Consider the following 25,548-nt stretch of genomic DNA (forward strand, 5'->3'; position numbering starts at 1 on the left):
TTTTGTTTTAGAAATGTCTCAAAAAATAAATAAAAATATGTCTCTTCATTCCTTAAGAAGAGGAGCAAAGCTGAGATTCTACTTTAGATCAATCCCCGAGGGTCAGGCAAATGTGTTTCCAGCGAAGCTGGGTGTGACCTCAGATCTCACCAGGATGCACCACGTACTCCTGTCACTTAATGGAAACTTACTCGGGGGCTCACTATTGAAAGGGACCCTACAGAACATCCTCTGATAAGGTTAAGTCATCCTTTGGTGACACTGATTCTTACTTCCCAGCACTTTCTTTTCTGTATCAAATCTGGTGGTTAGCGTGTCTGAGCCAGAGCTTGAGAGGTCTTTGCTGGATGCATCTGTAGGGCCTCCTGAACCAGGGTGGACCTTCATCTGCTTAACAGCCTGAACATGGGCCATGTGGCCTGCTACATGGCATGGGGTGACCTTGGGGTCAGGTTCGGGGGTGGCTGTCTGCAAGGGCAGAGGCATCCTGACCCAGTGAGTGTGCCATCTCTCTTACGGCTGCTGCACCAGCTTCTGAATTTTACGGGTCTCTGTGCTTGAATATTCGGACAATGCCAGACTCCAGGCTGCCTCTCTTTCCAAGGCAGATCACCTTCCCACTGGGTTGGGAACCTTGAGAGGTCACAGAATTCTCTTGCCCATGGCACAGTTGTGTCTCTGAAGGAATACAACTTCGGAGCTCCCAGTTTTAAAGGTGAAAGATGATGCTCCGTTTCCACTAAGCCTCGGCCTGTGGGAGTGGGACTGCCCACGTGCATGTGTGCACGGCGGTGTGTCAGACTACAAAGAGCACCTGTCAGGGAATGAAAACAGCAAGGGGAAGACCTACAAGAGTGTACTGAGGGCATGGCTTCCTGCCGCTTGAGTGGCTCTGTAGTCTGGTTCAGAGCCAAGAGCTGTTCAGAATTAGCTTCGTAGGAATTCCTTTTACCTTTCATCCATTGCCTCAGGAATCCTTAAAAATCTGTTTTTTTTTTTTTCCCCTCCCAACCACTTATCCACTTCTCTTTTCTGCTCAGGCTGAACTTCCAGCGTTCCCCGCTCTTTGAAGGCAGTTCTCGCGTCCAGATCGGGGTGGCCGCACGCCTGGTGTTCTCCCGCTTCCCCAGTTGAGTGCTTTGAGGGAAATGGATGTAGTGACACAGCAGAAATGTTTGTTCATCACAGTCTGGTGTTGGGAGGAAGTGGTCTCCTTCCTTGCTTGTCCCTGAAGCAGACAGGTCACAGCTGGGCGGGAAAAACCCATGACTCTGTCCTTAAGGACAGGTATCGAGTCTCCAGCCAGTTTCTGGAAATCTGTAACCTCTCCACAGTGTAGCTGCCTAGTTCTCTATATGGTGAAGACTGGAAATTTCTGACCAGATTTCTTTCTTTTTTAAACTGTATTTTTTTTGGCTGCGCCAGGCCCTCGTTGCTGCGAGTGGGAGCTACTCCAGTTGCGGTGCGCAGGCTTTCTCTTCGCAGCGGCTTCTCCTATTGTGGAGCAGGGGCTGGGTGTTTGGGCTTTAGTTGCCCCACAGCACGTGGAACTTCCAGGTCCAGGAATTGAACATGTGTCCTCTGCTCTGGCAAGTGGATTCTTAACCACCAGACCAAAGGGAAGTCCCTTGCCGGACTTCTGAAGAAAAAAAATAGTGGCTGGAAGCAGTGGGCTTCCAGCTTTAACCAAATCAGCCTCGGGAAGTATAACTGGTGCTGTCCCCTTGCCTCGGGCATGCAGTCTCTAACAGCTCTAACGGGCAGCCTTGGGTTTTGGGACGGTAACTGGACTGAGGTGTAGCCTCAGCTATTAAAATCAAATAAGGAGAGGAACTCAGTGTTCCCTTGGCCTGGCTGGAGGGACCTCTTCCACAGAAGAGCCTCCTCTCTTTCTCAATGAACACAGTGGGCCTTGGCTGATGGGCCCTCAGGATGTCTTGTCCATGGTTCTCTCGACCCCTCACAGTGTCCAGCTCTCACAAGAGCTCTGTAACTTCTCTGAATGAACAAGAGCCCAAAGGGGTGACTCTAAATAGCCCGTAAACGACCAGCCAAATCATTAGGAATTGGGCCCAGCCAGCTGGGGGAGGCATACTTAGCACGGTGGGCCTCAGTGACGGTGGCCCGAGTCAGCTCCTGGAGAGGCACTAATGAAAGGAGAAAGCACCACACCACCATGTTTTTCCAAGTGTTACCCATTTATAAATAAGTACATTTGCTTTCATACATACAGTTCATTGTACAGATGGCGATCTGTATACATGGGCAGGAAATTGCATTCATTTAACTTTTCACATCTATCTCACACAGCTCACATGTACAGACAATAAAACTGCTCAAGCAAGTACAGCAAAGGAAAATGTCCTTCCTTATACACAGGGGGCTAGATGCCTCTGTTGGGTGTGGGACCTCCCCACTGCACGAGTTCACAACCGTGTGGTGTTCAATATATCAGGATAGAGAACAAACATGCATTGGATAATATACTGTACAGACAGAGTCCTTTACATCTGAGTTATAGAAAACCTAAAGGAAAACTAAGTGCATTAAAGCTTTTTCCAGCAAGTGTCTTGAAAGGACAGCAAAGAGGAGGAAGAATCAAAATCATGTTAGTACAAATCACTCTTTAATTGTAGACTGTACAGGTCTGTACTAATTAAAATCATCTTGGATTTGGAGGAGACAGAACAGAGACAAAGATGTTATGCTGGATGGAAAGGAGGCCAAGCCTGAGAATGGCACCTGCCCTGAGCCTGACGAGGAACTGGCCCCACTCAGCAGGAATCAGCCAGAGGAAAAAAACAGAAATGAAAAAACACCCACCCCCCCCCCCCCCCGAAAAAAAAAAACAACCCGAACTGGAACAGGAAGTATAACTTACAGGATTTCCAAAATAACCTGTGAAGGAAGCAGAGATCTGGAGCCAGCATTTCTAATTTTTTTCCAGTAAGTTGGTTCACAATAAGGCAGGTACATTCAAGTACTGAATTTTCCAGAAATAACTCTGTCTGGTCCTGGGGACCAGAGGGATTGAGTCGAGTTCCCCTAACCAGGTGTTCTGGTTAGTGATTAGGCAAAAGAAAAATCCAGCCAGCGAGGGCTACAACAACAAAGCAGCTAGGCTCCTTCCTTTCCACAGAGTAGGCGTGAGAAAAAAAAAAACCAGGGATGTTGGTCTGCACCTGTGTGTGTCCAGCAAAAACCTGACAGGTCAGCTTAGCAGAGATATCACAGAGTCAGCAGGAAGAAATGAGATGAAACGGGTGAGGAAGCATGAAAGCAACACTCGATTTTTGGTGTCCAATCACGTGTTCATTTGGTACTGACTTTCAAAGCTCTGGCTGTGGCCATCAGCTGGCCACAAGCATCTCAGGGTGGTTCAGCTGCTGCGAGGCATTGGACACCGAAATGCAGGTTCCCAACACTTCAGCCCTTGAGTGGTATTATAGAAGTTGATGAAGACCCAGTGAGTGTTCAAGTACCTTTGCACAGTGGCCCCACCAGCCCCATTGTGCTTGTGTCCAGGCCCCCAGCCAGCCACCTAGTCTTGGGAGCAGCCAGAGCGGAGTTCAAGGCATTGCATGGTGAAGGTTTCCATGACACGTCTTTGTAGGTAGCTCCTACCCCTAAGCCCTTTGTTCATTGTTGTTAGTCATGGTAGATGGTCAGTCTGCAATTCCTAGAGGAGAAGGAAGAGAAAGCCATACCTCCCAGCGTGCACGCTGCCACCACAGGCCTGGCATAGGACCAGCGGCAGGTGCCTTTGCGGGGTGGCTTTTCGAGAAGTGGACAGCCCAGGGACAGACAGGCAGGGTGGGGGTGGGGGTGATGAGGCTGGGACGGGGTTGGGCACACCCTGCCCCATGGGGGTGCCTGTTCCATTTTTGTGGCAAAGATTCAGTGAGCAACGGGTGTTGTCCAAGGCAATTCTGCAGTAGAAAAATAACTATCTTTGAATCGAACCATCCAACTGTGACACCTCTGGAGATATAAAAGTTGGAGGCCGAGAGGAACTGAGAGGGGTGCTCAGGGGGAAGGGAGGGGTCTTCTACATTCCCATCCATCCACCAGAGAGAGCAGGGAGATCTGGTCAGCCTACCGCCAGTCTCTGCCTGGCTGAAGGTCCAGAGCAGGTAGTATTCAAAGAGTGTATCCTGCCACAACTAGCACAGATGTGTGAAGACCCCTTTCCAGGCCTTTGTTCCCTCCTTCCTGGATCCTCTGAGCCTACGGGCCTGCCAGTTGGCCTGGCTGTGGCTCCCCGGAGATGCTGCCATTCTTTGCTACCAGACAAGCCTGGTGCAGAGCCACAGTGACACCTAGTGGTGAAGTGTGGTGAAGCAAGGTGACATCCACAAAAAAACCCCACTGTGACTAAAATCTAAGGAAAATACTTATGGATATTAAATTAGATATGGATTCATTTTTCTATTGGGTACAGCTCTGGGATATAAAAATACCAATATTTAGAGATGGGGGTTCATAAACTACTGTACAATATAAGGACCGAGAATACCTTTCTCTAAGCTGTTCTGTGTACAGTAACTTAGGAAAAGTGTTTAATAATCCAGGCTTAACTAAATTAGCAAACTCATATCTCTGGACAACGACCTTGGGTACTGTACATGATTCTAATTCGTGGAGTTTTCCTGAGCCTTCAAGTTAAACACGTCTAGAAAGAAGGGCACGTGGGAGAGGGACGGGAAGGGTTTGTGCTCTATTAACTTGGGACTTTTAATAGCGCACGTCTGCAACCGGGAGAAGATACAAGAGCAGATACAAAATGGTCTCCATTTTGTCCATGCCAAATTCTCATGTTACACAGGGTTTTCCCTTTACTTTGTAAATAAACATTAATTTTTAATTGTTAATTGTGTGCCTTACTGATCCAGTAAATAAAGTAACCATGTCTCAGGAGTCCCTAAGAAAATTGCTGGAAAAGCACTTTAAAATCACTGCAAATTTTTTTTTGTCTTTAAAAAGTCTTAATCTTTTTGATGCTTATATACAAGTTATTTCTTGTGCTATAAATGTGATCCACTGCTTGCTTGCTTTCCTTTTTTTTAATCCCTTTGAAAAACACACTAAAAGACAAGGGCGCTTTTGCCATTTTCTAATGAAGACATTACTCACACTTAAATATCCAGTTATTTATCAGAGTTACAAATTCAAACAATAAAGTGCACCCATTATAGACACGATGTGATGGAAACCCATTAGTGCAAGAATTCTGGGTGAGTGGAAGGTACGATTTGATAAGAGACCTGTAAGCTGAAGTTTGTCACCGCTGTCCCTGTCTCAGGGTGACGTGAAGTGGGTGAGTGGAACTTACCAGGTTGATCTGAAAAACTTACCCCCAGCTGAAGCCAGACATTGATGCCAGCAAGTGAGGGGGCATCTCTAAGATACAGTACCAAGATCATCCATGGCAGTGAAGTAGCAAAACAGGGCACAGGCAGTCTGCTGACAAAGAGCTTTGTCTCCCTCCAGTAAGGTCCAGCTGGCATTTTTTAGTCAAAAACTGGCGCCCAGTAGTGGCATTCACGCCCTCTTACAATGGCCACAGGAGGACTGTATTTTGACTGTTGACAGTTTAGGTGTTTTGTCCAATAAGGCAAGGACCCTAAACCTGTCTGCCCTAGAAAACCCTAAGACACATGCTCGGGAGAAGCGGTGTCGGTGGCATATTCATAAAACTACAGAACCTGCTCACCCACTCAGGCGAGAGCAGGCGGTATGTGTGGGGCTGTGACTAAACAGGGGCACTTTTCTAACAGACACTGAGAAATTCCCAAGATGCAGCAGCAGCTCCTCAGTGAGAGGTGGTTAAGAAGGGTGAGATGCAAAGGGCCCAACAGGGCTGAGACCTAGACAGAAAATGCTGAGAGGCTGCTGGGCTCCTGGTCGTGGGCTGATGCTACAGCTGTACATTTCATCATCTCGGTGAGAGAGAGCAAGGAGAGAAGAGACACTGATGTTCGCTCTGGGCTAGCTGAGTGGGAGACAGTCCTTAAAAATCAGACAGTGGACAGAGTCTGGGTCTTGGAGCAGCCCTGCTGTTCACTTCCAGCACAGAGACACACATCCTGGCCTGTTCCAGGCTTGGGGGGTGGAGGGGTGCATCTATTTGGCAGAATCTATGTTAGTACTGAAGTGTTTTTGATTTCAGCTTCATGGTCCCCATGACTTAACGATTCTTTCAGAGGACACTTAGTATTACAAACAGGTCTGGTCACATCTGGATTTCTGTTCAGGAAACTGCCCTTCCTGTAGCCCTTTACTAACAAGAGCAGAATGATTCCTGGTAACAGAGAACAAATTCCCCTTTGTTTAGTTTTAGTTGTTTAGTTTGTTAGTTTAAGAGCTGATGTACAGCTGCTACTGGGCCTGTGCTAAGGCTTTGGTTCCAGGGTTTTTGTTGTCTTTCGCATGCTGGCCTCAGTCACTCAAAAGGACTGGTTAGCAAATGACCATAAGACACAGGCGATGGGTGCAGGGTTATGGGGTCAGAAAGCTTACTGTCCATCTCATGTTCTCCCACAGAGGGCTGAAAGGGGTCTTTCTTCACCCTGAAACATTTTTAAAATATCACTCCTGAGATGTCCCTGGCATTCAAGTGGTTAAGACCCTGCCCTTCCACTGCAAGGGGTGTGGGTTCGATCCCTGCTCGGGGAACCAAGATGCCACGTGATGAGTGGCAAAAAATAAAAACATCCACCCCCCAAACACTCCTACTTAGAAAAAAAAAAATTCCTGTAATGACAGATAATGAAACTATGGATCTTGAAACTACGGTGGGTGGAGTTACGACCACATCTGCCATGGAATGCCATGGCCCTGGGTGCAAGCTCTGGGAATCAGTCTTACTATCCCCAGAGGACTCAATTTCCTTTTTTAGGAACCAATTCTTCACTAAACCATCTGGGTTTAAAAAAAAAAAAAAAAAAGAGGACCAGTAGAACAAAATCTGGCTCTAGGCAAAGATCCAACTGACAGGATTACCACGCCAGTCAATCTCTGGGGAGAACATATATACTTTGCGTGGAATACGACACTCAGTGACACGTCAAGAGCTAACAAATAGATTTCTCCAAGACAAGAACTTTCCACAGCCTTTCACTGAGAATCCAGAACAGTTTTTTTCTCTCTGTCCCCATATACTTACTTATTCTCTCCCCCACCCATGGAAAATCAGTAGCGTTTAATGGTTAATTTGGCTAAAAACATAAAAAGAATAGCTCGCAGAAATATGTACGATTCTCATCAGATTTCCTCGGCTAACTGAAATATTAAAGGGCTGGTTGTTTCCTGAATGTTCCTACCATGCCTCTTGGGCACTCCATGGAGTGATTCCAAGTGACTGTACTGGTGTTTTCCTAGGTCCTCTCTTTCTCCTCCATCCTTTACCCCCATAGGGACACCAGCGATACCTAAAGGAACATTCTAGACTTGACTGCCGCAGGGGCCTGGCGGTCCAGGGGAGGAGACCACGGCCCAGGAATGCTCGGGGAGGGGCTGCTATTTGGATAACACTGGATAAGAACACGAAGGCAGAGGGGCGTCACACTCTTTCTAAAAGTTCCTAGAAGAAAACGAACGCGAACATCTCATCTCATTTTCGTAAAAAAGGAGAAAGACATTTTACACAACAAGGACATCAGTGAAAGCGATTGTCTCGTGGAAAAAGCCGACCAGTGCATCTGATCCCCCTGGGTTGAAGCACGCGGGCACAGCAATCTCCTCGCTGGCATCTGAAGAGAGGGAGAAAGCGTGTGGCTGGGGCACGGACGAAAGAAACCCAAGTCCCGGCTCCCTGGAGGCCAGCTTCTCAGTCGGCTGCATGCAAAGGATTCTGGCACGTGGGCTGCCACCTCTGAACACCACGCAGAAACTACATGAGAAATTAAGCCAGAGAACTACCTCGGATGTGGGAAACCAAGCCTGAAGATGTGCAGTGAAAACATATGGGTCTCACTCCAACACACGTCTTTTAAACATTAGACTCCACAAATGGTCTCTTTGGTTTGATAGGGGATGTCTGCCCTTGTCGAGAGTCCCGGGACAGCTGTCTGTACAGGTTGTCCTGGTAGGCCTGAGCCACAGGGAGGGTCCGAGCCACCTTCACGTCAGGGTACGAGGCGGCCTGGCTGACTCTCTCCAGCAGGTCTCCGCGGGACCCGTTTGCCAGCATCCCGTGGGGGCTGTAGTAATCATCCTCCAGCAAATGGCCATTCTGTGCATTGTTGGTCTTGTTATAAAAGGCGATGTTGCTGATGGACGATGGTGGGCTGAAGGACTCAGGCTGGGGCAGGCCGCCTGGAGACGTGGGGCTGAGAACGGTATCCACGGATGACACCGCCCAGGTCCGATTCTGCTGGTGAAGGTGGGGGTACTGTTGAGTCCGGGCTGTTTTATCTATGATCCCCATGAATGGTGTGGTCCTGGATCGGGTGGGCTCACTAGGGTAACCTCCCTGCGTGGGAGACACTGGCGACAGCTCGTCACATGACCTATCGTACGCCGGTTTCAGTGGAATCTCCATCTGCTGGATGGAGGAAGATGGCCGGAAGGTAGGTGTTAGGTTGGAGGCAGATGAGATGCTATTGCTAGATGGAGAGAAACGCAGGCCTACGCTCTGGGAGTGCAGCAGTGGCCTGGGAGTCGGTGGGTGGGGTTTGATTTCATTGGGGTTGACACTAATAGGTCTTCTGATTAAATGCGACACGTCGGGGGAGCCTAGTTGGCTGGAGGAACGCTCCAGGTCCAGTTTTGAGTGACACACTGGGTAATAGGAGGCGGACTGGCTGCGCCCAATCTGTGGCGTCTGGCTGTATCTCATGCCACCCCGGTACGCGGAGGAAGGTCGCTGGGGAAGGTCTTCCTTGGTCAACCCTCCATGCTGGCAGATGGCACCCGCACTCAGGCTGGCCTGGACGTGCTGCACGGGTCTCCCGTCCCCTACGATCCCCCCAATTGACCCCTGATAAACCAGCCGGCTCTGACTCACTCCTATGTCTCCTTGGGAAGACTGGTATTTACTGGCCATTGAATGGGCCACTTGGCCATAGGCCCCCGTGGAGATGACGGTGCTTGAATGCACAGCCGAGCTGGGCTGGTTGCTCCTCACGATCTGGGCTTTGGCCGGCTGGAGCCGGAGCCCAGGCTGGGGCACAGCCACAGGAAGCTGGGGCATCTGGTAGGGCCGCTGGGCCATCTTGGACAGCGGAGATTTCGGTCTGCCAGGAAGCTGACTCACATTTGTTTCTTGCTGATAGCGCACGGGGGAGCCTGACTGGGAACGGTAGACACTCATGCTTTCCGCTGGAGGGCTGGCCCGGTACTGGGGGCCTCTGCGGAGAGGGGAAGGGGGCGGGCTCGGGTATTCCTTGCCTGGCCCTCCCACAGGAGGGGGGCTGAAGCGGTAGGAGCCGCCCTGATGAGCTGGGGAAGTGTGCGGGGGACTAGGCCGGTAATGTGAGTTCTGGTGAGTTGGAGAGAGCGCGGGTGAGCTGGACTGATAGCTCTGCCTGGTGGGAGAGCCTACGGAACTGCTGGACCGGAAGTCAAAAACCTGATGTGAGCTGAGGGGCGAGCCGGAGATGTAGGCTGAGTCCCGGTGGGCTGGGGAGGAGGGTGGGCTCTGGATGATGGGGAGCCCCTGGCTGGGCCGAGCCTCTGTTTGGAGGCCGATGGACACATTCTCCACGTCCTGTTCCAAAAACTCCTCCTCAAGTATGTCCTGTACGGAGTAGATGTCTTCGTGCTGGGGTTCAGGCTCTGCTTCCTCTGGGAGCTGCTGCTGCGGAGGCTGCTGTTGCACCGGCGGCTGCTGCTGCATTTGTCGACACTCCTCCTCCACCCGCAGCAGAAGCCGCTGGATCTCACGGTTGTTTGGACACAGCTTGATGGCCTCGTTCAGGTCCTCTAAGGCTGCTGCAAACTGTCTGCTTGATGAAATGTAAACACAGGAACTGGAGTTATTCTGAATCACAGGAGTCACCAGGAGCTGAGGGCCTGGTCACGGTCTCAGAGAACTGTTAGCGCCTGAGTGGGGTGGGGTGCAGGTGGGGGGTGTCCGGGGGTTTTGGTTGCATCTGATTTGTAAGGAAGGAAATAGGCAGGCTGTCATTCCGGAAGAGCCCAGAATGATTCCCTAGCTCCTTCAGCCTCCATCTTCCTTCTGGCCTCTCTGGGATCAGTGGAGAAACGTCCCCATTTGGTTCAGTCCAGCTAGGCCCTTCAGGAAGTGTCTCTTAGTGCTCAAATGCACACCAGGTAGTCTGAGGGTTGGGTGGGGTTGTCATTTACAGGGTCACTGTCAATTAGCTTAGGAACAAATCAGTAACTACGATATTAAAGAATCTTGCTGATCCAGCAGAAATTTTTCTTTACATTTTGGCTTCAATTTTCAGGCCTGTTCCATCCCAGGCAAGAACCCTGTCCTCTTCTGCTGTCTACCTCTTGCCCTGCTGCACTGTGGCTCCTCCACTCGGCTACGGCAGAGCTGGGCAGGTATCAGGTTTGCTGACTAGGAAACTCAGACTATCGTTTACAAACAAGGACACAAACTGTCAAGAGATATTCCCCTCCGCTCTGTCAACCTTGTCCAGAAAAGGGGCAGTTGGCCTTGTGAGGACGGAACCATCCCAGGGAAAGAGAATCTGATAGTTTAGCTTCTGTGGGCCTCTGTCACCCCACCTAGCCAAGACTAAGATCACTGCCACCGTCATCTCTAGACTTAACCTGGGTCTGATTTTCAGGACAGCACCTCCTGGTCATGGACGTGAATCTGAAGCAGTTCTCTGAGAGGCAGAGCTGGGGAGAAGGGCAGGGCGCTGGGCAGGTAGCATCAAGGACAGGGATCAGTGATCTACAGAGATCACTGATGGCAGTTTCCAGATCTTCCTGGAGCCCTTCCTGGCCCTGGGCGTGAGGGGTGGGGCTTCTCTGGGGCCCTCACAGTCCTGGCCCCAGGTCCTCCTGCGTTCCATGCATTTATGGTGTGGTGCTAGGAGGGGCGGGTAGGTAAGAAGGAGGTCTGATGCCGTCAGACTGGAGGGGAGCCCCAGAAGGAAGACTAAGTGATCTGGGGACCCCCCCAAATGCCTCTAAGCAAAGAAAGAGGAGTCTGTGATACTTGACCCGTCCTACTTTTCCCTCTAGAAGGGTTGGGAGGATATTCTGCTCTCTCTCAAGAGACCGGTGTCTCTTTGTGCTGTTTGGGGGTTAAAAAAGCAACTGAGAGATGGCAGAAGCCTCTTGGAAGAAGGTGCCAGTCTCCAACAGTGAAAAGGCATTTTTCTCCCACAGTACAATGCTCTAGATCTCCACAGCCCCAAAGGTGTGCCAGCTGTAAGATGCGCTCTGTGCTTGGGGTGGGTGGGGGGCCATCCCCAAAGCTTGGCCCTGAGAGTCCTCGGGGACAGACACAGTGGGTACAGATGCCCCAGGGAGGCCGATGTCACCTTGGCCAAGTTTCCAGAAAGAGACCTCTTGCTCCTCACCCTCTCTCTCTCTCCTCACCTGCTGCTGCGTTTGGCCCTTGCTCTCGCATAGTAAGCTTCATAAGATTTCGGTTTCAGCTCCAGGGCCTTAGTAGCAAATTCCTCCGCCATTCCAAAATCCTGTCATTACAATAGGTGTGCAAATAAGTCATTGAAGAGATATGAGAAATAGACAGCTTGGGAATAAAACAGATTATAGGTACATTTCTTTGACATTTATGGGTGGGCACCTGGGATTCTCCACGTGCCTGGCGTGGCTCTAGCCATGTGGCCCAAATGCAAGTCCCTTTGGCCTTTTGCCCTGTGTGGCCCTGCAATGGCTCCTGGGAATTTATCTGCCCTAAAGGACAAAAATGTTTTTCGTCTGCCCTCTTTCTGCCTTTGGAACAACGTTCTTTCTGTCCCAGAAGCCAAATGTCAACCCACCGAAGCTCCTGAATTTGGAAACCTGAACTCTTGTTGCACACCTGTGTATGAGGCAAACACACACATCGGCATCTCGTGTGGACCCTCATCCTAACCCCCTCTTCCTGCCTCTCCCACTATTCCTTGGCTTTAAAGGGGCAAGGAAAATCCAGGAAGATGGGGTTGTGTGAAAAAGAACTGACTGGCTAAGGGGAGTGGACAGAGGGGTGTCAGGCAGGCTTGGGTTCAGTTCTCAGCTCTGCTCTGTAAGCCCGCAGAGCCTGCCGTGTGTTTTCTCATCCGCACCGACCTCCAAGGTAGGACTAAGAGCAACAAAGCGTCTGAAAGTCCCCCACACAGGAGGTGCTCAAGGAGTGGCAGTTTCCCTTCTGTTTCACAGAGGCTTCTGGGGCCTGCTCCTTCTCTTAACCAGTTCCTTGCTTAGGAAACATTCAAAGTTTAAAACATAATTTTGAAACAAGAGAGAAGCCGGGCTGTGACTGGGGTCTCTGCTGTCACCTCATCTCTCGATCACTGAGGTTCCCTGGAGGAACATGGTTTCATTGATCTTAAGAAGCCCTGGGAACAGGAACCATGGCAATGAAGCCATCATTTTCAAGATACCCTTACCCACTAAAAGGGGAAGGTTTTCTCCTCTTTAATATCAAAGCCATAGGATAGTACAGTAGCCTCTGGTTAAGCTTGTGAACCTAAAGCAGAGCAAAGGCCCAGTGGTGGAGGTAAAAATGTGAAAAAAAAAAAAAAAAGTTAACGGGCAACTTTCTACCAAAGTTGACAGATTTCAGGTGGCCCTGGGATGCAATCTGATGTGGTGCCTAAGAGAAAATCTCCTATCTTATGGCATCGGCTTCCAGCTCTACTATTTTCAACCTAACCTGTTAATTTTTTCTTTTGTGATGATCATTATTTCTGGGATGATTAGAACTTTTTTAAGAAGCAGAGTATCTGTGAGGCATAAAGTGGCCAGTAGGTCGGTGGCAGCTTCGGAGCTTCATCTCACGCTCACTAGCTGGAGCTGCAGGAGAGCCTCGGTGCTCTGCCTCCTGTTTCATGTCAGAACCTCACTGCTTCCCCCTGAGAACCTCCACCAAGTCCCCATATTCCTCAGCACCTAGAAAAGCTCTGCCTCTTAGGGCATCGCTGTGCTTTCGGAGACACCCAAGTCTGCTTATTTATCAGGGCTCTTTTAACTGCTAGCTTTTAGATGGATGATCAAAAAGTCATTTTTGGGGAGCTGACAGCAGATCTCTTGCCACAGAGGCTATAAGGTCACTGCTGGACACTTGAGTTCTTTATTCTGTTATTCAAATGTTCCTGTTTGGCTAGGATTATTTTTGTCTCCTGAGGAGCCTGAAACCTCAGGCTGGTGGATGTCAGAGGTTCCTGATATGAGCCTGGCTATTCCTAGGATCTAAGAGAGGGTTCTTGGCTCAGCAGTGTGTGCATATCAAGAGGGCAGCGGCTGAGGGCATCACAGGCTGTATCTAGGCAGACAAGAAGAACCAAGGGCTATTTAGAGGATAATAAAGGACCAGGAGGGGTTTCCCTGGTGGACCTGCCAATTCAGAAGACGCAGGTTTGATCCCTGGCTCAGGACGATCTCCTGGAGAAGGAAATGGCAACCCACTCCACTATTCTCACCTGGGGAAATCCCATGGACAGAGGAGCCTGGTGGGCTAAAGTCCATGGGGTTGCAAAAGAGTTGGACATGACTTAGGGACTAAACTAATGAACCAAAGGACCAGGAGGAGTTCTGAGACTCCCCCTGTGACAAGAAGGGACCTGGCATGTGAGAATAAAAGGATGAGGAAAGAAGTGAAAGTTTAAGATTAGCCTTAGACATTAAACCTTGAAGTCCATGGTCCTGGGCCCTCTCTTCAGCCCTTCCTTAAATGATGAGGGGGTCTCCCAGAAAGGAAGGGAATGACTACAATTGTATCTAATTGAAGCTAGGAGTTCCAGGGTCCACTGTGCTCATCTTTTCCCAAAGACCAGAAACCTGACTTGGGGGGCAGGGCAGGATGGTGATGAGTATTCCAATTACTTTCAGTGGGAATCAGGAAAATTCAGAAAGCTACAAAGCACCCACAGAATTCATTTTTTACAGTTTGAGATACAGATCGTAATACTTAAGTCTTGATTTCTTTCAAATCGCAAATGTCAGTGCTCTGTGAAGGACAACCAAGTTCCAGATGGGGCAGACAAGGATTTGGGGGCCTGCTAAAAGCCAGGGCGTGACATGGATCATCAACTTTCAGGGCTGTGGGAAGGAGCTGGGATGAGAGGCACTTACGTTCATTTTCCTGCGACATCGAGAGAGGTTGAGGAGGAGAGACACCTTCAGCTCCCGGAAGGTTTTCAAGTCCTCACCAAACCCTTCTCTAGGGAACTTCTTCAGGGCATACTGGTAGCGCTGGGCAGCTTCCTTCACTTTACCTTTCTAGTGGGAGCACAAGATGGCAAAACACAGTGTTGGTCTGCTGAGCAGCTGAGGAGGTCTGTTCCCATTCCCGTCCTTTCTCCGCGGTTACCACTCAGGGTTTGCCCTCCCCAACTCCACCCCAGTGGTGCGAGGACAAGGTCCCATCTTTTCCACTGGAAGCTCGCCTGGCAGGCAAGGCGTGGTGAGGAAGATTCCCAAGACACAAGCCAGAGACACAAAGCTTTGGCAAATGAAAGACCTGGGGCCCCGGCTTCCCAGCTGGATTCCCAAATGACTGATCGTACTCATTTCAAAGGAGCCTGTTCTTGGCCCAATCTCCCTGGGACACAGCATTTCCTAGTCCTGATTGCTCCAAGTTTATCACTATTTCTTGACCTTTGGCTTATCTGGAAAACTCTTTTTGTTCCACCTTGCCAGTCCTCTAGAAAAGACCATGCTCTTCCTCACAGAATATGTGGCAGCTAAACCAGTCTATCTGTTGCTTCCCTAATACTACTGATAAAATAGTCTCAGTGAGTCTTTCTCTGTTTTTGAAAGAGGCACAGGGTACAGTGGTGGTAGAGAAGTGAAACTGAGAATCTGTGATTCCACTTGACTAGGTAGGAGGCATTTTCCAAGTAAATCTATGAGTCACCGAGGGACCTGGGTCACAGGGGCCTTGAACTTTTCTTACTTTTTTCTTCTGAAAACCTGTAAGCGGAGCCCAGAATGTTGCAGGAGGCACCTGCCATTCTGTTAGCTCCTCTTTTTATTCCTTCCATTCCTTCTGTGTAGTTTGTAACTCCAGCCAGAGATCCTGAGCTTGTATTTTCTCTTTCACTGAGGACAGACTTGGAGTCTTCCAAGGCAGAATTTTGGGTGGGAAGAGGAGTAGCTCTGGCTGTTCTCCTTAGGAGGCAGGACGCTTTGTCTCAGGATGCCAGAAGTTATGTCATAAAGAGGGCTTAGGTTTTTGACAGCACCGCCATTCTCAAGTCCATCAGCACAACATCTAGAGAGGCCCTTCTGTGAAGTCGTGTAAAATCAGGACTGGGCCAGAGCTCGTTTCCTGGAAGCCTAAGGGACCTAGATTATCAGGCTTCCACGCAGTGGTCCTCAGGAAATACAACTCTACTCACAGGAGCTCTGTACTCCTTACATAAGGCGGAAATAATGTGTGTCACAGTCATTTCCTCATCTCTGGGCCTGGGCATGTCTCAGTGACACCCACTGCCAAAAGCTGGGTTGGATTTGTATTTACCTTCAGGAGGAGAAGGTTCAGTTCTCATACAATGAGATGACTCTGACACGGAAAGTTCTTAACGGCCTTCCTACAGCTCTGGGAGTTTGTGTGTATTAGGGTATGGAGCCTTCAGCCTGAATCGTGAATACAAGACTCCATATGTTTTTTTGTTGTTATTCAGCTAATGATTTCAAGTAAATCTATAACTGCTCTTTGTCTCGGTTTCCTTATCTTACTCAGGGGTGCCGATAAGCTATTATTACTACAGACTTTTAAATCTACACATATAGTAAACATAAAAGCTAAAATCAATGCCTCTTGCCTGCAGACTGGGAATATCTGCACTACCTATTTTTCTTCTCCTTGTCCCATGGTTTCCAGGCTCCGATAAACAGACTCCATGTAGAATCTATGGCACCGCCTATCAGCGACCAGGTAAAAACCAGGTCTTTAGGTTGATCAGCTGTGGGCACATGTAGGCCCATGTTGAGAAAGCAAAAATCTGGGCTCCTCAGCTTATAAGCCGAGGGATGGCACTTATAAGCCGAGTGCCACTGAGGGATGGCACTCTCCTGATGACTCTAGAACCAAGAAGGAGAACTGACAGCAATGCCATTCTACCAGGACTCTGGTGAAGTCTACGTGCAGGGAAGAGTCAGCGGCCATCTGGAGAAACCCCCTTCTTCCCCTCACCTTATAAAACATGTCCCCCTCTTCCATCAGCTTGCTCAGCAGGATGATCATGATATCTGGCTTGGAGGTGGCCATCGCCCACGTGGCTGGACCTGTAGTGTACAGGATGCATGATGGGTAAAAAACTCATACAATGTAAGGGTGGTGGGAAGCTAGGTGAAAAAAACACCCTGGGGGGGATTTCTGCTGAGAGAACAACTTGCTCCACAACACTGGCCTCGTCTTTTAGAACTGGGAGTGTCTCAGCGCCTCCCACTGCCAAGAAGCCGCGTTGGATTTGTATTCACCTTAAAATAAGAATCTCTGAACAGTCAGAGTCTGCACCATCGGAGGGCAGCAGAGCCTGCGTGTTGTATTCAGGCAGGCGATGCTTAGTCTGGAGTTACTTTAAATAAGGAACTTGGGAGAAAAGGGTTTACGTTAAATGTCACTGTAAGATTTTAAAAAATCCAAAAAGGGTAATTTATTTTAGAATCTGGGACTCAAAACCCCCAGCTGTTCAGTCTCTAATTTTTAAGCATGTACTTTGCAGAAGGGAAACCATGAACACTTCTAAAGGCTCCCTTAATTTCTAAGTACCGAATAGGACCCCTGGGATTCACACTGAACTGTTCCAGTGTGAAACAAGCCATCAGGACAGAGGACCACTCTACCCACAAAGAGAAAGAAAAGGTTAACTCGATTAGTTTACAGATGCCTGAATTATTTACCAACTAAGCTTTCCTGGGTTAGTTATCAAAAGTTCAAGTTATTCTCTACAACAGTCATTTAAAAAAAACATCTTCTTTTAAGGTGAAGTAAATTAAAAGATTAGAGGTGTTGGGGACTCATGCAGGCTAAATCAAAGAGGAGAAGGCAAAGCTGACCAAGCCATCAGACCACGCCTGATGCTGACAGCGGTGAAATATACCTCGTGGGCGACTCGGTAACGTCTGACAACCTTCAAAGAAAGGAGAAAACAAAAAGTTGTAGGAGAGGAAAAAAAAAATGGATGAAGGTGAAAAAAAAAAAAAAAAGAAGGAAAAAGCAGCAGTGAGAGGCAGGCAGCAAAAAAGCCAGCATATCAGCCAACCCTCGTCTACGGGTCCGTGGGAGGGGCAGCAGAGGGGGCAGCAGCCGCAGGGACCCAAGGGTCCGAAGCACATACAGAGCAGGGCAAAGCGAAGGCTCGTGGCATCACAGGGATCCAGGATGCTCACAGGGCGGGGCTGCTGCCGAGGCAACAGCGCTGAGATGCACTTAAGGTCAGAGCAGCCTCCTGGCTAAGGCGACTCGGGCATGGCAGATAACCACGTGACTTTGGACACAGGGTAGTGTAGACCAGGGCTCTTCTCTGGGCCAAGAGTCTTTCTGTTCACTCGGATAATAACTGGGCCCGGGCAGAGGGGAGACTATACACGTTCACGCCGAACGCTCAGGGCAGCCAGACCACTGGGCCAGTCTGGCCGCTGGGCACAGACGGCCAGCACCTCCCTCCTTTCCCCTACCTATCTTGGCTCCTTTCTTCAGAAGGGTGACGACAACAGACGTGTTCCGGCACCCCACAGCCCTGTCCAGAGGGCGCATTCCGCTGCAGTCCACGTGCTCGATCATGGCCCCGTGATCCACCAGGAACTGGACCTAGGACATGATCAAGCAGCATGGTCAACCCAGGTGTGAGGGCTCCAGCTGCTGCCTGCCCTTTAGTTAACTGCTGGTGTGAACCCAGGGTGGCGCAGCTGGAAAGAACCCGCCTGCCAATGCAAGACACATGGGTTTAACCCCTGGGTCAGAAAGATCCTCCAGAGGAGGAAATGGTAATCCCGTCCAGCTTTCTTGCCTGGGAAATCCCATGGACAGAGAAGCCTGGCGGGATACAGCCCATGGGGTTGTACAGTCAGACACAACTGAAGCCACTGAGCACAGCACAGGTGTGAACCAGGCGGGACAGCGCTGGTACTCCAGGGCTGGATCCCTGTTCCTGGTTTTCAGTCGTGCTTGGACTATTCCTGAGCTCAGGCAAGTACAGATCAGAGAACTTCATATCAGGAATCATCAACCCCAGACAACACTGTGGATGGAGAGCCTTCCCTCCTCCTCCCACCCTGGGGGCTGGTTAAAGGCACTCACCACCTCAGCGTCACCGTAGAAAGCAGCTAGATCCAGCGGGGTGCGGCCGTTCTTATCGGCATGGTCGGTGGCAGCCCCGTTATCCACCAGAGAACGGACCACCGAGAGATGACCCTTCAGACAAGCCCAGCTGAGGGCGGTCAGTCCTTCTTTGTCCATGAGAGCGATGGAGGCACCTACAGAGCAAGCACATCACAGGGCTGAGGAAACAGGAACAACAGGAGGATTCACAGCAGGAGCGAAAGCTGGGTTTTAAGGTGTGCGCGTGTGTTCAGTTGCAGTCTGACTCTTTGTGACCCCATGGCCTGTAGCCCGCCAGGCTCCTCTGTCCATGGAATTCTCCAGGTAAGAATACTAGAGTGGGTTGACATGCCCTCCTCCAGGGGATCTCCCCAACCCAGGTCTCCAGAATTGCAGGCAGATTTTTTTTTTTTTACCACTGAGCCATTTAAGGTGTATATTCGGCCAAAGCACACCTTCTGCTTCTGGTATGTTACAGTTTTTAATAAAACTGTTAACAAAACTGCTGCCATGAGTGGTCAGTAGAAGAGTCCAGTTCTTTGGGCATCCTAGGTTCTGCATCTTAGGTCTCTCCTGAAGCTTACTGTCTCTCCTGAAATTTCACTCCTCCCCTGTGAGAATCCTCTACTTTGGCCAAAATGGATATGCTCCCCGCCTTGAGAAACCCCCACCAGTGTTCCTGTACCCTCACTTCCGGTTATGTTGGTCCCACATGTGGACACCTTTTCTTTCCCCATATGGGACTTGCCTCACTTCCCCCCATTCTCTAGGAACCATCTCAAACCTCCCTGTCTCCAAGAGGCCTCTCCTGTTCACTGTTACCTCGTCTTGAATCTGCTTGACACACGTCACCTTATTCTGTTATTCATCTTTTTTTTTTTTAAATGTATATACCACTTATATGTAATAAATTCTCAGGGAATGTTTTCTGAACTCAGCAAAAGTCTTTCATTTTTAATAGTATAAACTCCTTGAGAGATTCTCATAGAATAAGGAGCTCAGAACATGTTTACCATTGATGATAGCACCAGGCCAGCTTCTCCCTCCTTAAGAGTGGGAGGGAAATGGACTCAAGGGAAGAGGCTGGGCCCAGGCCAGGAAGGGAACTAGGAGTTTAATTAAACTAGTCAGCCTTCAACAATTCCATCCCCACTTGTTTTGCCTATTTTATATTCTGCATCTTCTTCCCCTCAACATTTCTCTAGGAGTAAGCATACTTGACGCACTGTTTTGTAATTAGTCTAAAATTCCATCTACATTTGGTCCTTAGCCTAGGTTGTAAGCTCTTGGGTGGCAAAGAGCCTGTCATTCCCTTGTGGGTTTTGAAGAGTACCTAAGTTGACTCTTTCCACACAGTTGGCGTGTCAGGCTCACTAACAAAATGAGATCAACTTACTGCACACACGGTACACTTTTCAGGCTGCCTCCTCGCTGGATGTCAGATCTGATTTGGATGTCAGATTAAGCTCGGGACCTGCCACAGCCAGGCTCTGGAGCTCCTCGGCAGTCATGTGGCCTATCTCTGTGTCCCGAGATGTCAGATAACCAGATTCTGGCTTCCCATGACAGGATGAAGGGCTGGATGGTACCATATTCCTAACCCTGAGGAGAGTTATCTATATACTGGGTTCTCTAGTTTGCAACTCAAATGCTGATTCTAACATGGAATGAATTTGAATATGGGACAGAATCTAAGGAGGTTTCTCAGATGCAGCATCTATAAATTTCCTGGACAGAGTCTCCAGTGGTGGAATAAGCAGAATAAGTAGGTTCTGTATATATATTACAGATAAACTGACTTTTTACACAGATGAGGGAAGCTGGAATTTAAGAAAAGGAGATACATATAAAAAATATATTATTCAATTTACTCTGAACATTTGAAACCTTCTTCTCTCTTTCCTTCTCCTAGCAGTTAATAGAATCACAGTTCTCCCAAACATCTATTTACTTATTTTAAAACTTAAAAAAAATTTTATATTGGAGTATAGCTGATTAACAATGTCATGATAGTTTCAGATGGACAGCAAAGGGACTCAGCCATACATACACATGTATCCATTCTCCCCCAAACTCCTCTCCCATCCAGGATGCCACATAACATTGAGCAGAGTTCCAAGTGCTACACAGTAGGACTGTATTAGTTATCAATTTTAAATATAGCAGTGTGTGGACTGATGTTAAAGCTGAAACTCCAATACTTTGGCCAGTTGATGTGAAGATCTGACTCATCTGAAAAGACCCTGATGCTGGGAAAGATTGAGGGCAGGAGGAGAAGTGGACGACAGAGGATGAGATGGTTGGATGGCATCACTGACTTGATGGACATGGGTTTCGGTGGACTCCGGGAGTTGGTGATGGACAGGGAGGCCTGGCGTGCTGTGGTTGATGGGGTCGCAAAAAGCCAGATACGACTGAGTGACTGAACTGAACTGAGAGGTCCATCCCAAACCAAGTCTCAATTTTAGAACTTTGTAGAGTTTTCATCAACTCATCTATCAATATGTCTTACATATGATCAGTCTTTATATCCACAATCTTTTTTACAACTGGCCCTTCTGTTCTATGCTAACTGCCACTGCACCTGGATTTGGCATCGCCTCTTATCTATTCATTGACAATGGCTTCCTAATTGATCCTCAGGTCCACTATCATCTCTTCATCAACTCAACTATTCATACTACTGCCAGATTTTTTTTTTTTAAAGCACAACTCTGGCATTGATTGATTCCCTTTTAAAACAATCTTGAAAGGCTCCTTATTGCCTTCAGAGAAGTCTAAACTCTTTTAATCTGTTCCTTTTCTTAGTATAACTTTATTTATTTATTTTTGGCTGTGCTCTCTGTTGCTGTGCAGGCTTTCTGCTGGTTGTGGAGAATGGGGGCCACTCTCTGGTTGCAGTGCTCAAGCTTTTCATTGTGGTGGCTTCTCTTGTTGCTGAACATGGGCTCTAGGGCAGGCAGCCTTTCTGTAGTTGCAGCTCCTGGGCTCTAGAGCACGGGCTTAATAGTTGTGGCTCATGGGCTTAGGTGTTCCTCAGTATGTGGGGTCCTTTTGGATCAGTGATCAAACTCATGTCTCCTGCCTTGACAGGCAGATTCGGATTCTTTACCACTGAGCCACCAGGGAAGCCCCAATCTCTTCCTTTTCAACTTCTTTCCATAAACGTTTCCAACAGTCCTCATGTACATCACTGGACAACCTGCATATTTCCCCAGTCTTGCTGTGTACCTTTTCCTCTTCTCTGACCTTTCATTTACATTATATCCCCTCCCTGAATACAGAACATTTTTCCTACTCAAATTTCAAAATCTGTCCTGTTCTAACTCAAATACCTTTATCAGCACACTCAGGATTATCTGCTTTTTAAGGCAGTTACTTATCTTTGTTTCATCCCTTCCTTGCCAGATTATAGACCCTTTGAAGACACGGATTATAGTGTATTAATTAAAAAAAGATCACAGTTCTTAGCACAGTGGTTTGCAAATAATGTAGGCTAAATATACATCTGTAGAATTCATTGATTGAGAGAAAGTCTCTGATTTAAATGTGAAAGAACCAAACAGTATGGAGATCAGAATGCCTGCCGTGAAGGAGGACAACTCTCTGAATCTGTGTCTGATGATTTTCCTTTTAAAAAATATTATTTATTTTTAGTCAAAGGATAATTGCTTTACAATATTGTGTTGGTTTCTGCTATACATTGACATCTGATGAGCTTCTTCTATGGGTGTGCAGCAGACCCTGTGTGGTCATCTACTGCTTATCTGTGGTGGAAGGGTCCTCCCTTTTCCAGCAGACTTGGGTTGTTCTGGGACATTTACTCCTGCCATGTCTTATCCTGAGTATCCAGGCATATCCCCCTTGCTCCCCAACACCCATGTCAGCAGAAAGAAGGATCAGTCAGTTCAGTTCAGTTGCTCAGGTGTGTCTGACTCTTTGCGACCCCATGGACTGCAGCATGCCAGGCATCCCTGTCCATCACCAACTCCCAGAGTTTACTCAAACTCATGTCCATTGAGTCATTGAATCAGTGATGCCATCCAACCATCTCATCCTCTGTCGACCCCTTCTCCTCCTGCCTTCAATGTTTCCCAGGATCAGGGTCTTTTCAAATGAGTCAGCTCTTTGCATCAGGTGGCCAAAGTATTGGAGTTTCAGCTTCAACATCAGTCCTTCCAATGAACATTCAGGACTGGTTTCCTTTAGGATGGACTGGTTGGATATCCTTGTAGTTCAAGGGACTCTCAAGAGTCTTCTCCAACACCACAGTTCAAAAGCATCCATTCTTTGGTGTTCAGCTTTCTTTATAGTCCAACTCTCACATCCTTTCATGACTACTGGAAAAACCATAGCCTTGACTAGATGGACCTTTGTTGGCAAGGTTATGTCTCTGCTTTTGAATATGCTGTCTAGGTTGGTAATAACTTTTCTTCCAAGGAGCAAGCGTCTTTTAATTTCATGGCTGCAGTCACCATCTGCAGTGATTTCGGAGCCCCCAAAAATAAAGTCTGCCACCGTGTCCACTGTTTCTCCATCTATTTGCCATGAAGCGATGGGACTGGATGCCGTGATCTTTGTTTTCTGAATGAAGGATAGATACTGTGAAACCAGGTTGGTCCGGTGGTTTGTACTAGGGAAGCAAGATCCACTTTGCACATGGGGAAAACAGTTCTCTGATTTGAACCCACTTTTGTGAGTCCGAGGTAGTGAAGACACATCTTTGGGGGTGAGAGCTAAAGATCCAGTAAATCTCTGACTGAGCTATAATTTGAAATCTGAGAACAAACCTTGCCTTCTTCCCACATCAACTACCCTTCAGCAGCTCCAGCATGGGCATGATTTTCAGGAGCTTGTTTTTCTTGAAGCGTATGCACTTGTGGATATTAATTATGAATGATGGATGATCAGATCCAGTTTACTCATAGGGGAGGCTCACTGGGATGGGAGTCAAGGCTGGTCGCAGTCACATGACCTCTTGCTTCAATGAAACACTCAAGCTCCACTAGGTGGTACTGCAGAGTCAGCGACTAGAGCTTCTCTACTACAGAGGTTCCCGCATCACTTATCACTGGTCTGCAGAGGTGATTCAGGTCACAGCCCTTGAGGGGAGCCTGGAATGCTCTGGATGGTGTGACCACAATCTCCTTTAACTTACCTCTCATTCATCAGGAATATGTGAATGCTGGCAAATGTTAAAGAGAATTTATTACAATAGGAGGATAATATTAATACCCTATTCCTCAAATAGGGTCCCACGGTCAACAATCATTTAAACCTTCATTTGCTTCCTTTGGATACAAGAAAAATATTAGTTGTGCAGGCTGACAAAAGAATTGACAAAGTTAAAGTCAAAATACAGTCTCTGGAAGATGAACATTTATTGAGTGCTTATTAAAAACTTCAAAGTTGGGAGAGTACTGATTTGACTTAAAGAACTTATACTATGTAAATTTGATTAGGATACCAAAAATCCCTCAAGCCATAAAGAAATAGAGAATGTCAGAATTAGAAAGGCACCATGTTAGAATTAGAACATCAGAATTTAGAAGAGAATAGAGGAGATAAGATTTTCACTTTCTAATCAAGTAGATTAAGAACAGTTATTCTTAACACCTCTTGGAATCCATCCCTGGAAATCATGAGCTTTGGGTTTTGATGGGTACTGACCATCAAGCTCTGGCATCCTAGGACTGACCTTGAGCAAGGAGAAAGTCCACAGTTCCCAGGTGGCCTTCAGAAGCCGCCATCATCAAGGGAGTACGGCCCTGCTTGTCCGCCATGTTGACATCAGCTCCATGAGTAAGTAAAAGATCAACGATCTGCAGGGGCAGAGAAGCGGGGATGGATGAGCCAGGAAGTGCTGCTGAGCAGACAGATGCATGCCACTCCCACACCACGTGAGCTCCCTGCAAATCACCTCTAACGAAACTTGCCACTGCAAGAACCGCCTCTAGTTCCCGCATGGTTCTAGTACCATGGGATTTGATCACTGGTTTCCTTAGGGAGAGCCAAATGAGAACTCAATTCTAAATGTCTGACTCAGCTACTGAGTAAAAAAAAATTCAAGATTAACAGAGGCCAAGATGCAGACTAAACAACCCCATAATGGAAGAGCCAACATGAGTCACTGCCTATGTCAGGGTCATTTTATTGACTTCCAGGCGTTGCAAACCTGCCTGTAGTGGATATTTACCACTGAACAGAACACAGGAAAGTGCCTCTTACAACTCTTCAGCACTGTTTGGCTCCTAGGACTACTCAATTTTTTTCAAAGATTATAACCAATATGCTTTCTTTTCTGTCCTACCCAGAATTTAAACATCTGGAAAGATCGTATAACTATTAATATTATATTTGCTGTTTTTTGGTCACTAAGTGGTGTCTGACTCTTTGTGACCCTGTGGACTGCAGCATGCCAGGCTCCTCTTGTCCTTCACTATCTCCTACAGCTTGCTCAATTTCATGTCCATTGAGTCGGTGATGCTCTCTAACCATCTCATCCTCTGCCGCCTTCCTCTCCTTTTGCCTTCAATCTTTCCCAGCATCAGAGTCTTTTCCAATGAGTTGGCTCTTTGCAAATTTACATACATCACATTTTCTTTTTGTTACGTTAGAGACTCCTGCAAGTAAGTGGTTGGCAGGCATCTGTTGAACCTGCCAGAGAACCTGTGGATGCTGTGAAATAACCAGTCAAAAGTAGCCAGTCCTTCTATCCAGTACAGATCATCAGGATGATTCTGCACACTGACTTTCTGACACAGTCTCAAAGTAGCTACTTGCTTACCTGCCAGTGGCCTTGGCGAACGGTGCTGAAGAGCGGCACGGCTCCCCGGCGGTTGGGCTGGGCCACAGCTGCCCCCTGCTCCAGGAGCAGACGACACACCTCTAGCTTACCCCTTCCGGCCGCAGCTGTCAGGGCTGAGGGTAGAGAGCGCAGCGTGAGGACAGGGGGGCTCGCCCTCTCCAGCCTCTGCCGGGAGCAGGGCAGCACACTTGTGTCTGATGGATGCAATTGCTACTTTACCTCCAAGAAAGATGATTCTGGCTACTCTTGCCAGGAAGGAAATTTTCAAAGAAAATTAATGAAAGGGCATTTAAAAGGGCTTACATATATGGAGACAATTATG

The 25,548-nt window shown here is 48.1% G+C and overlaps 1 protein-coding gene across 1 annotated transcript in view; it reads right to left on the bottom strand.

Moving 5' to 3' along the window:
- Positions 1–2,177: 2,177 nt before the first annotated feature.
- TANC2 (tetratricopeptide repeat, ankyrin repeat and coiled-coil containing 2) overlaps positions 2,178–25,548 on the bottom strand; it is a 361,965-nt gene continuing 338,594 nt past the window's right edge. Inside the window, exons 20-27 of the mRNA XM_040245030.1 lie at positions 25,206–25,339; positions 24,117–24,240; positions 18,398–18,573; positions 17,776–17,908; positions 16,289–16,380; positions 14,224–14,370; positions 11,524–11,624; positions 2,178–9,944 (exon numbers count right to left, since the gene is read on the bottom strand). Of these exons, the coding sequence (XP_040100964.1) occupies positions 7,991–9,944; positions 11,524–11,624; positions 14,224–14,370; positions 16,289–16,380; positions 17,776–17,908; positions 18,398–18,573; positions 24,117–24,240; positions 25,206–25,339 (2,861 nt within the window). The 3' untranslated portion in view covers positions 2,178–7,990. The remainder of the gene's footprint in view (positions 9,945–11,523; positions 11,625–14,223; positions 14,371–16,288; positions 16,381–17,775; positions 17,909–18,397; positions 18,574–24,116; positions 24,241–25,205; positions 25,340–25,548) is intronic.

This window comes from Oryx dammah, unplaced genomic scaffold (genome assembly GCF_014754425.2).
Source record: "Oryx dammah isolate SB20612 unplaced genomic scaffold, SCBI_Odam_1.1 HiC_scaffold_8, whole genome shotgun sequence".
NCBI lineage: Eukaryota > Metazoa > Chordata > Mammalia > Artiodactyla > Bovidae > Oryx > Oryx dammah.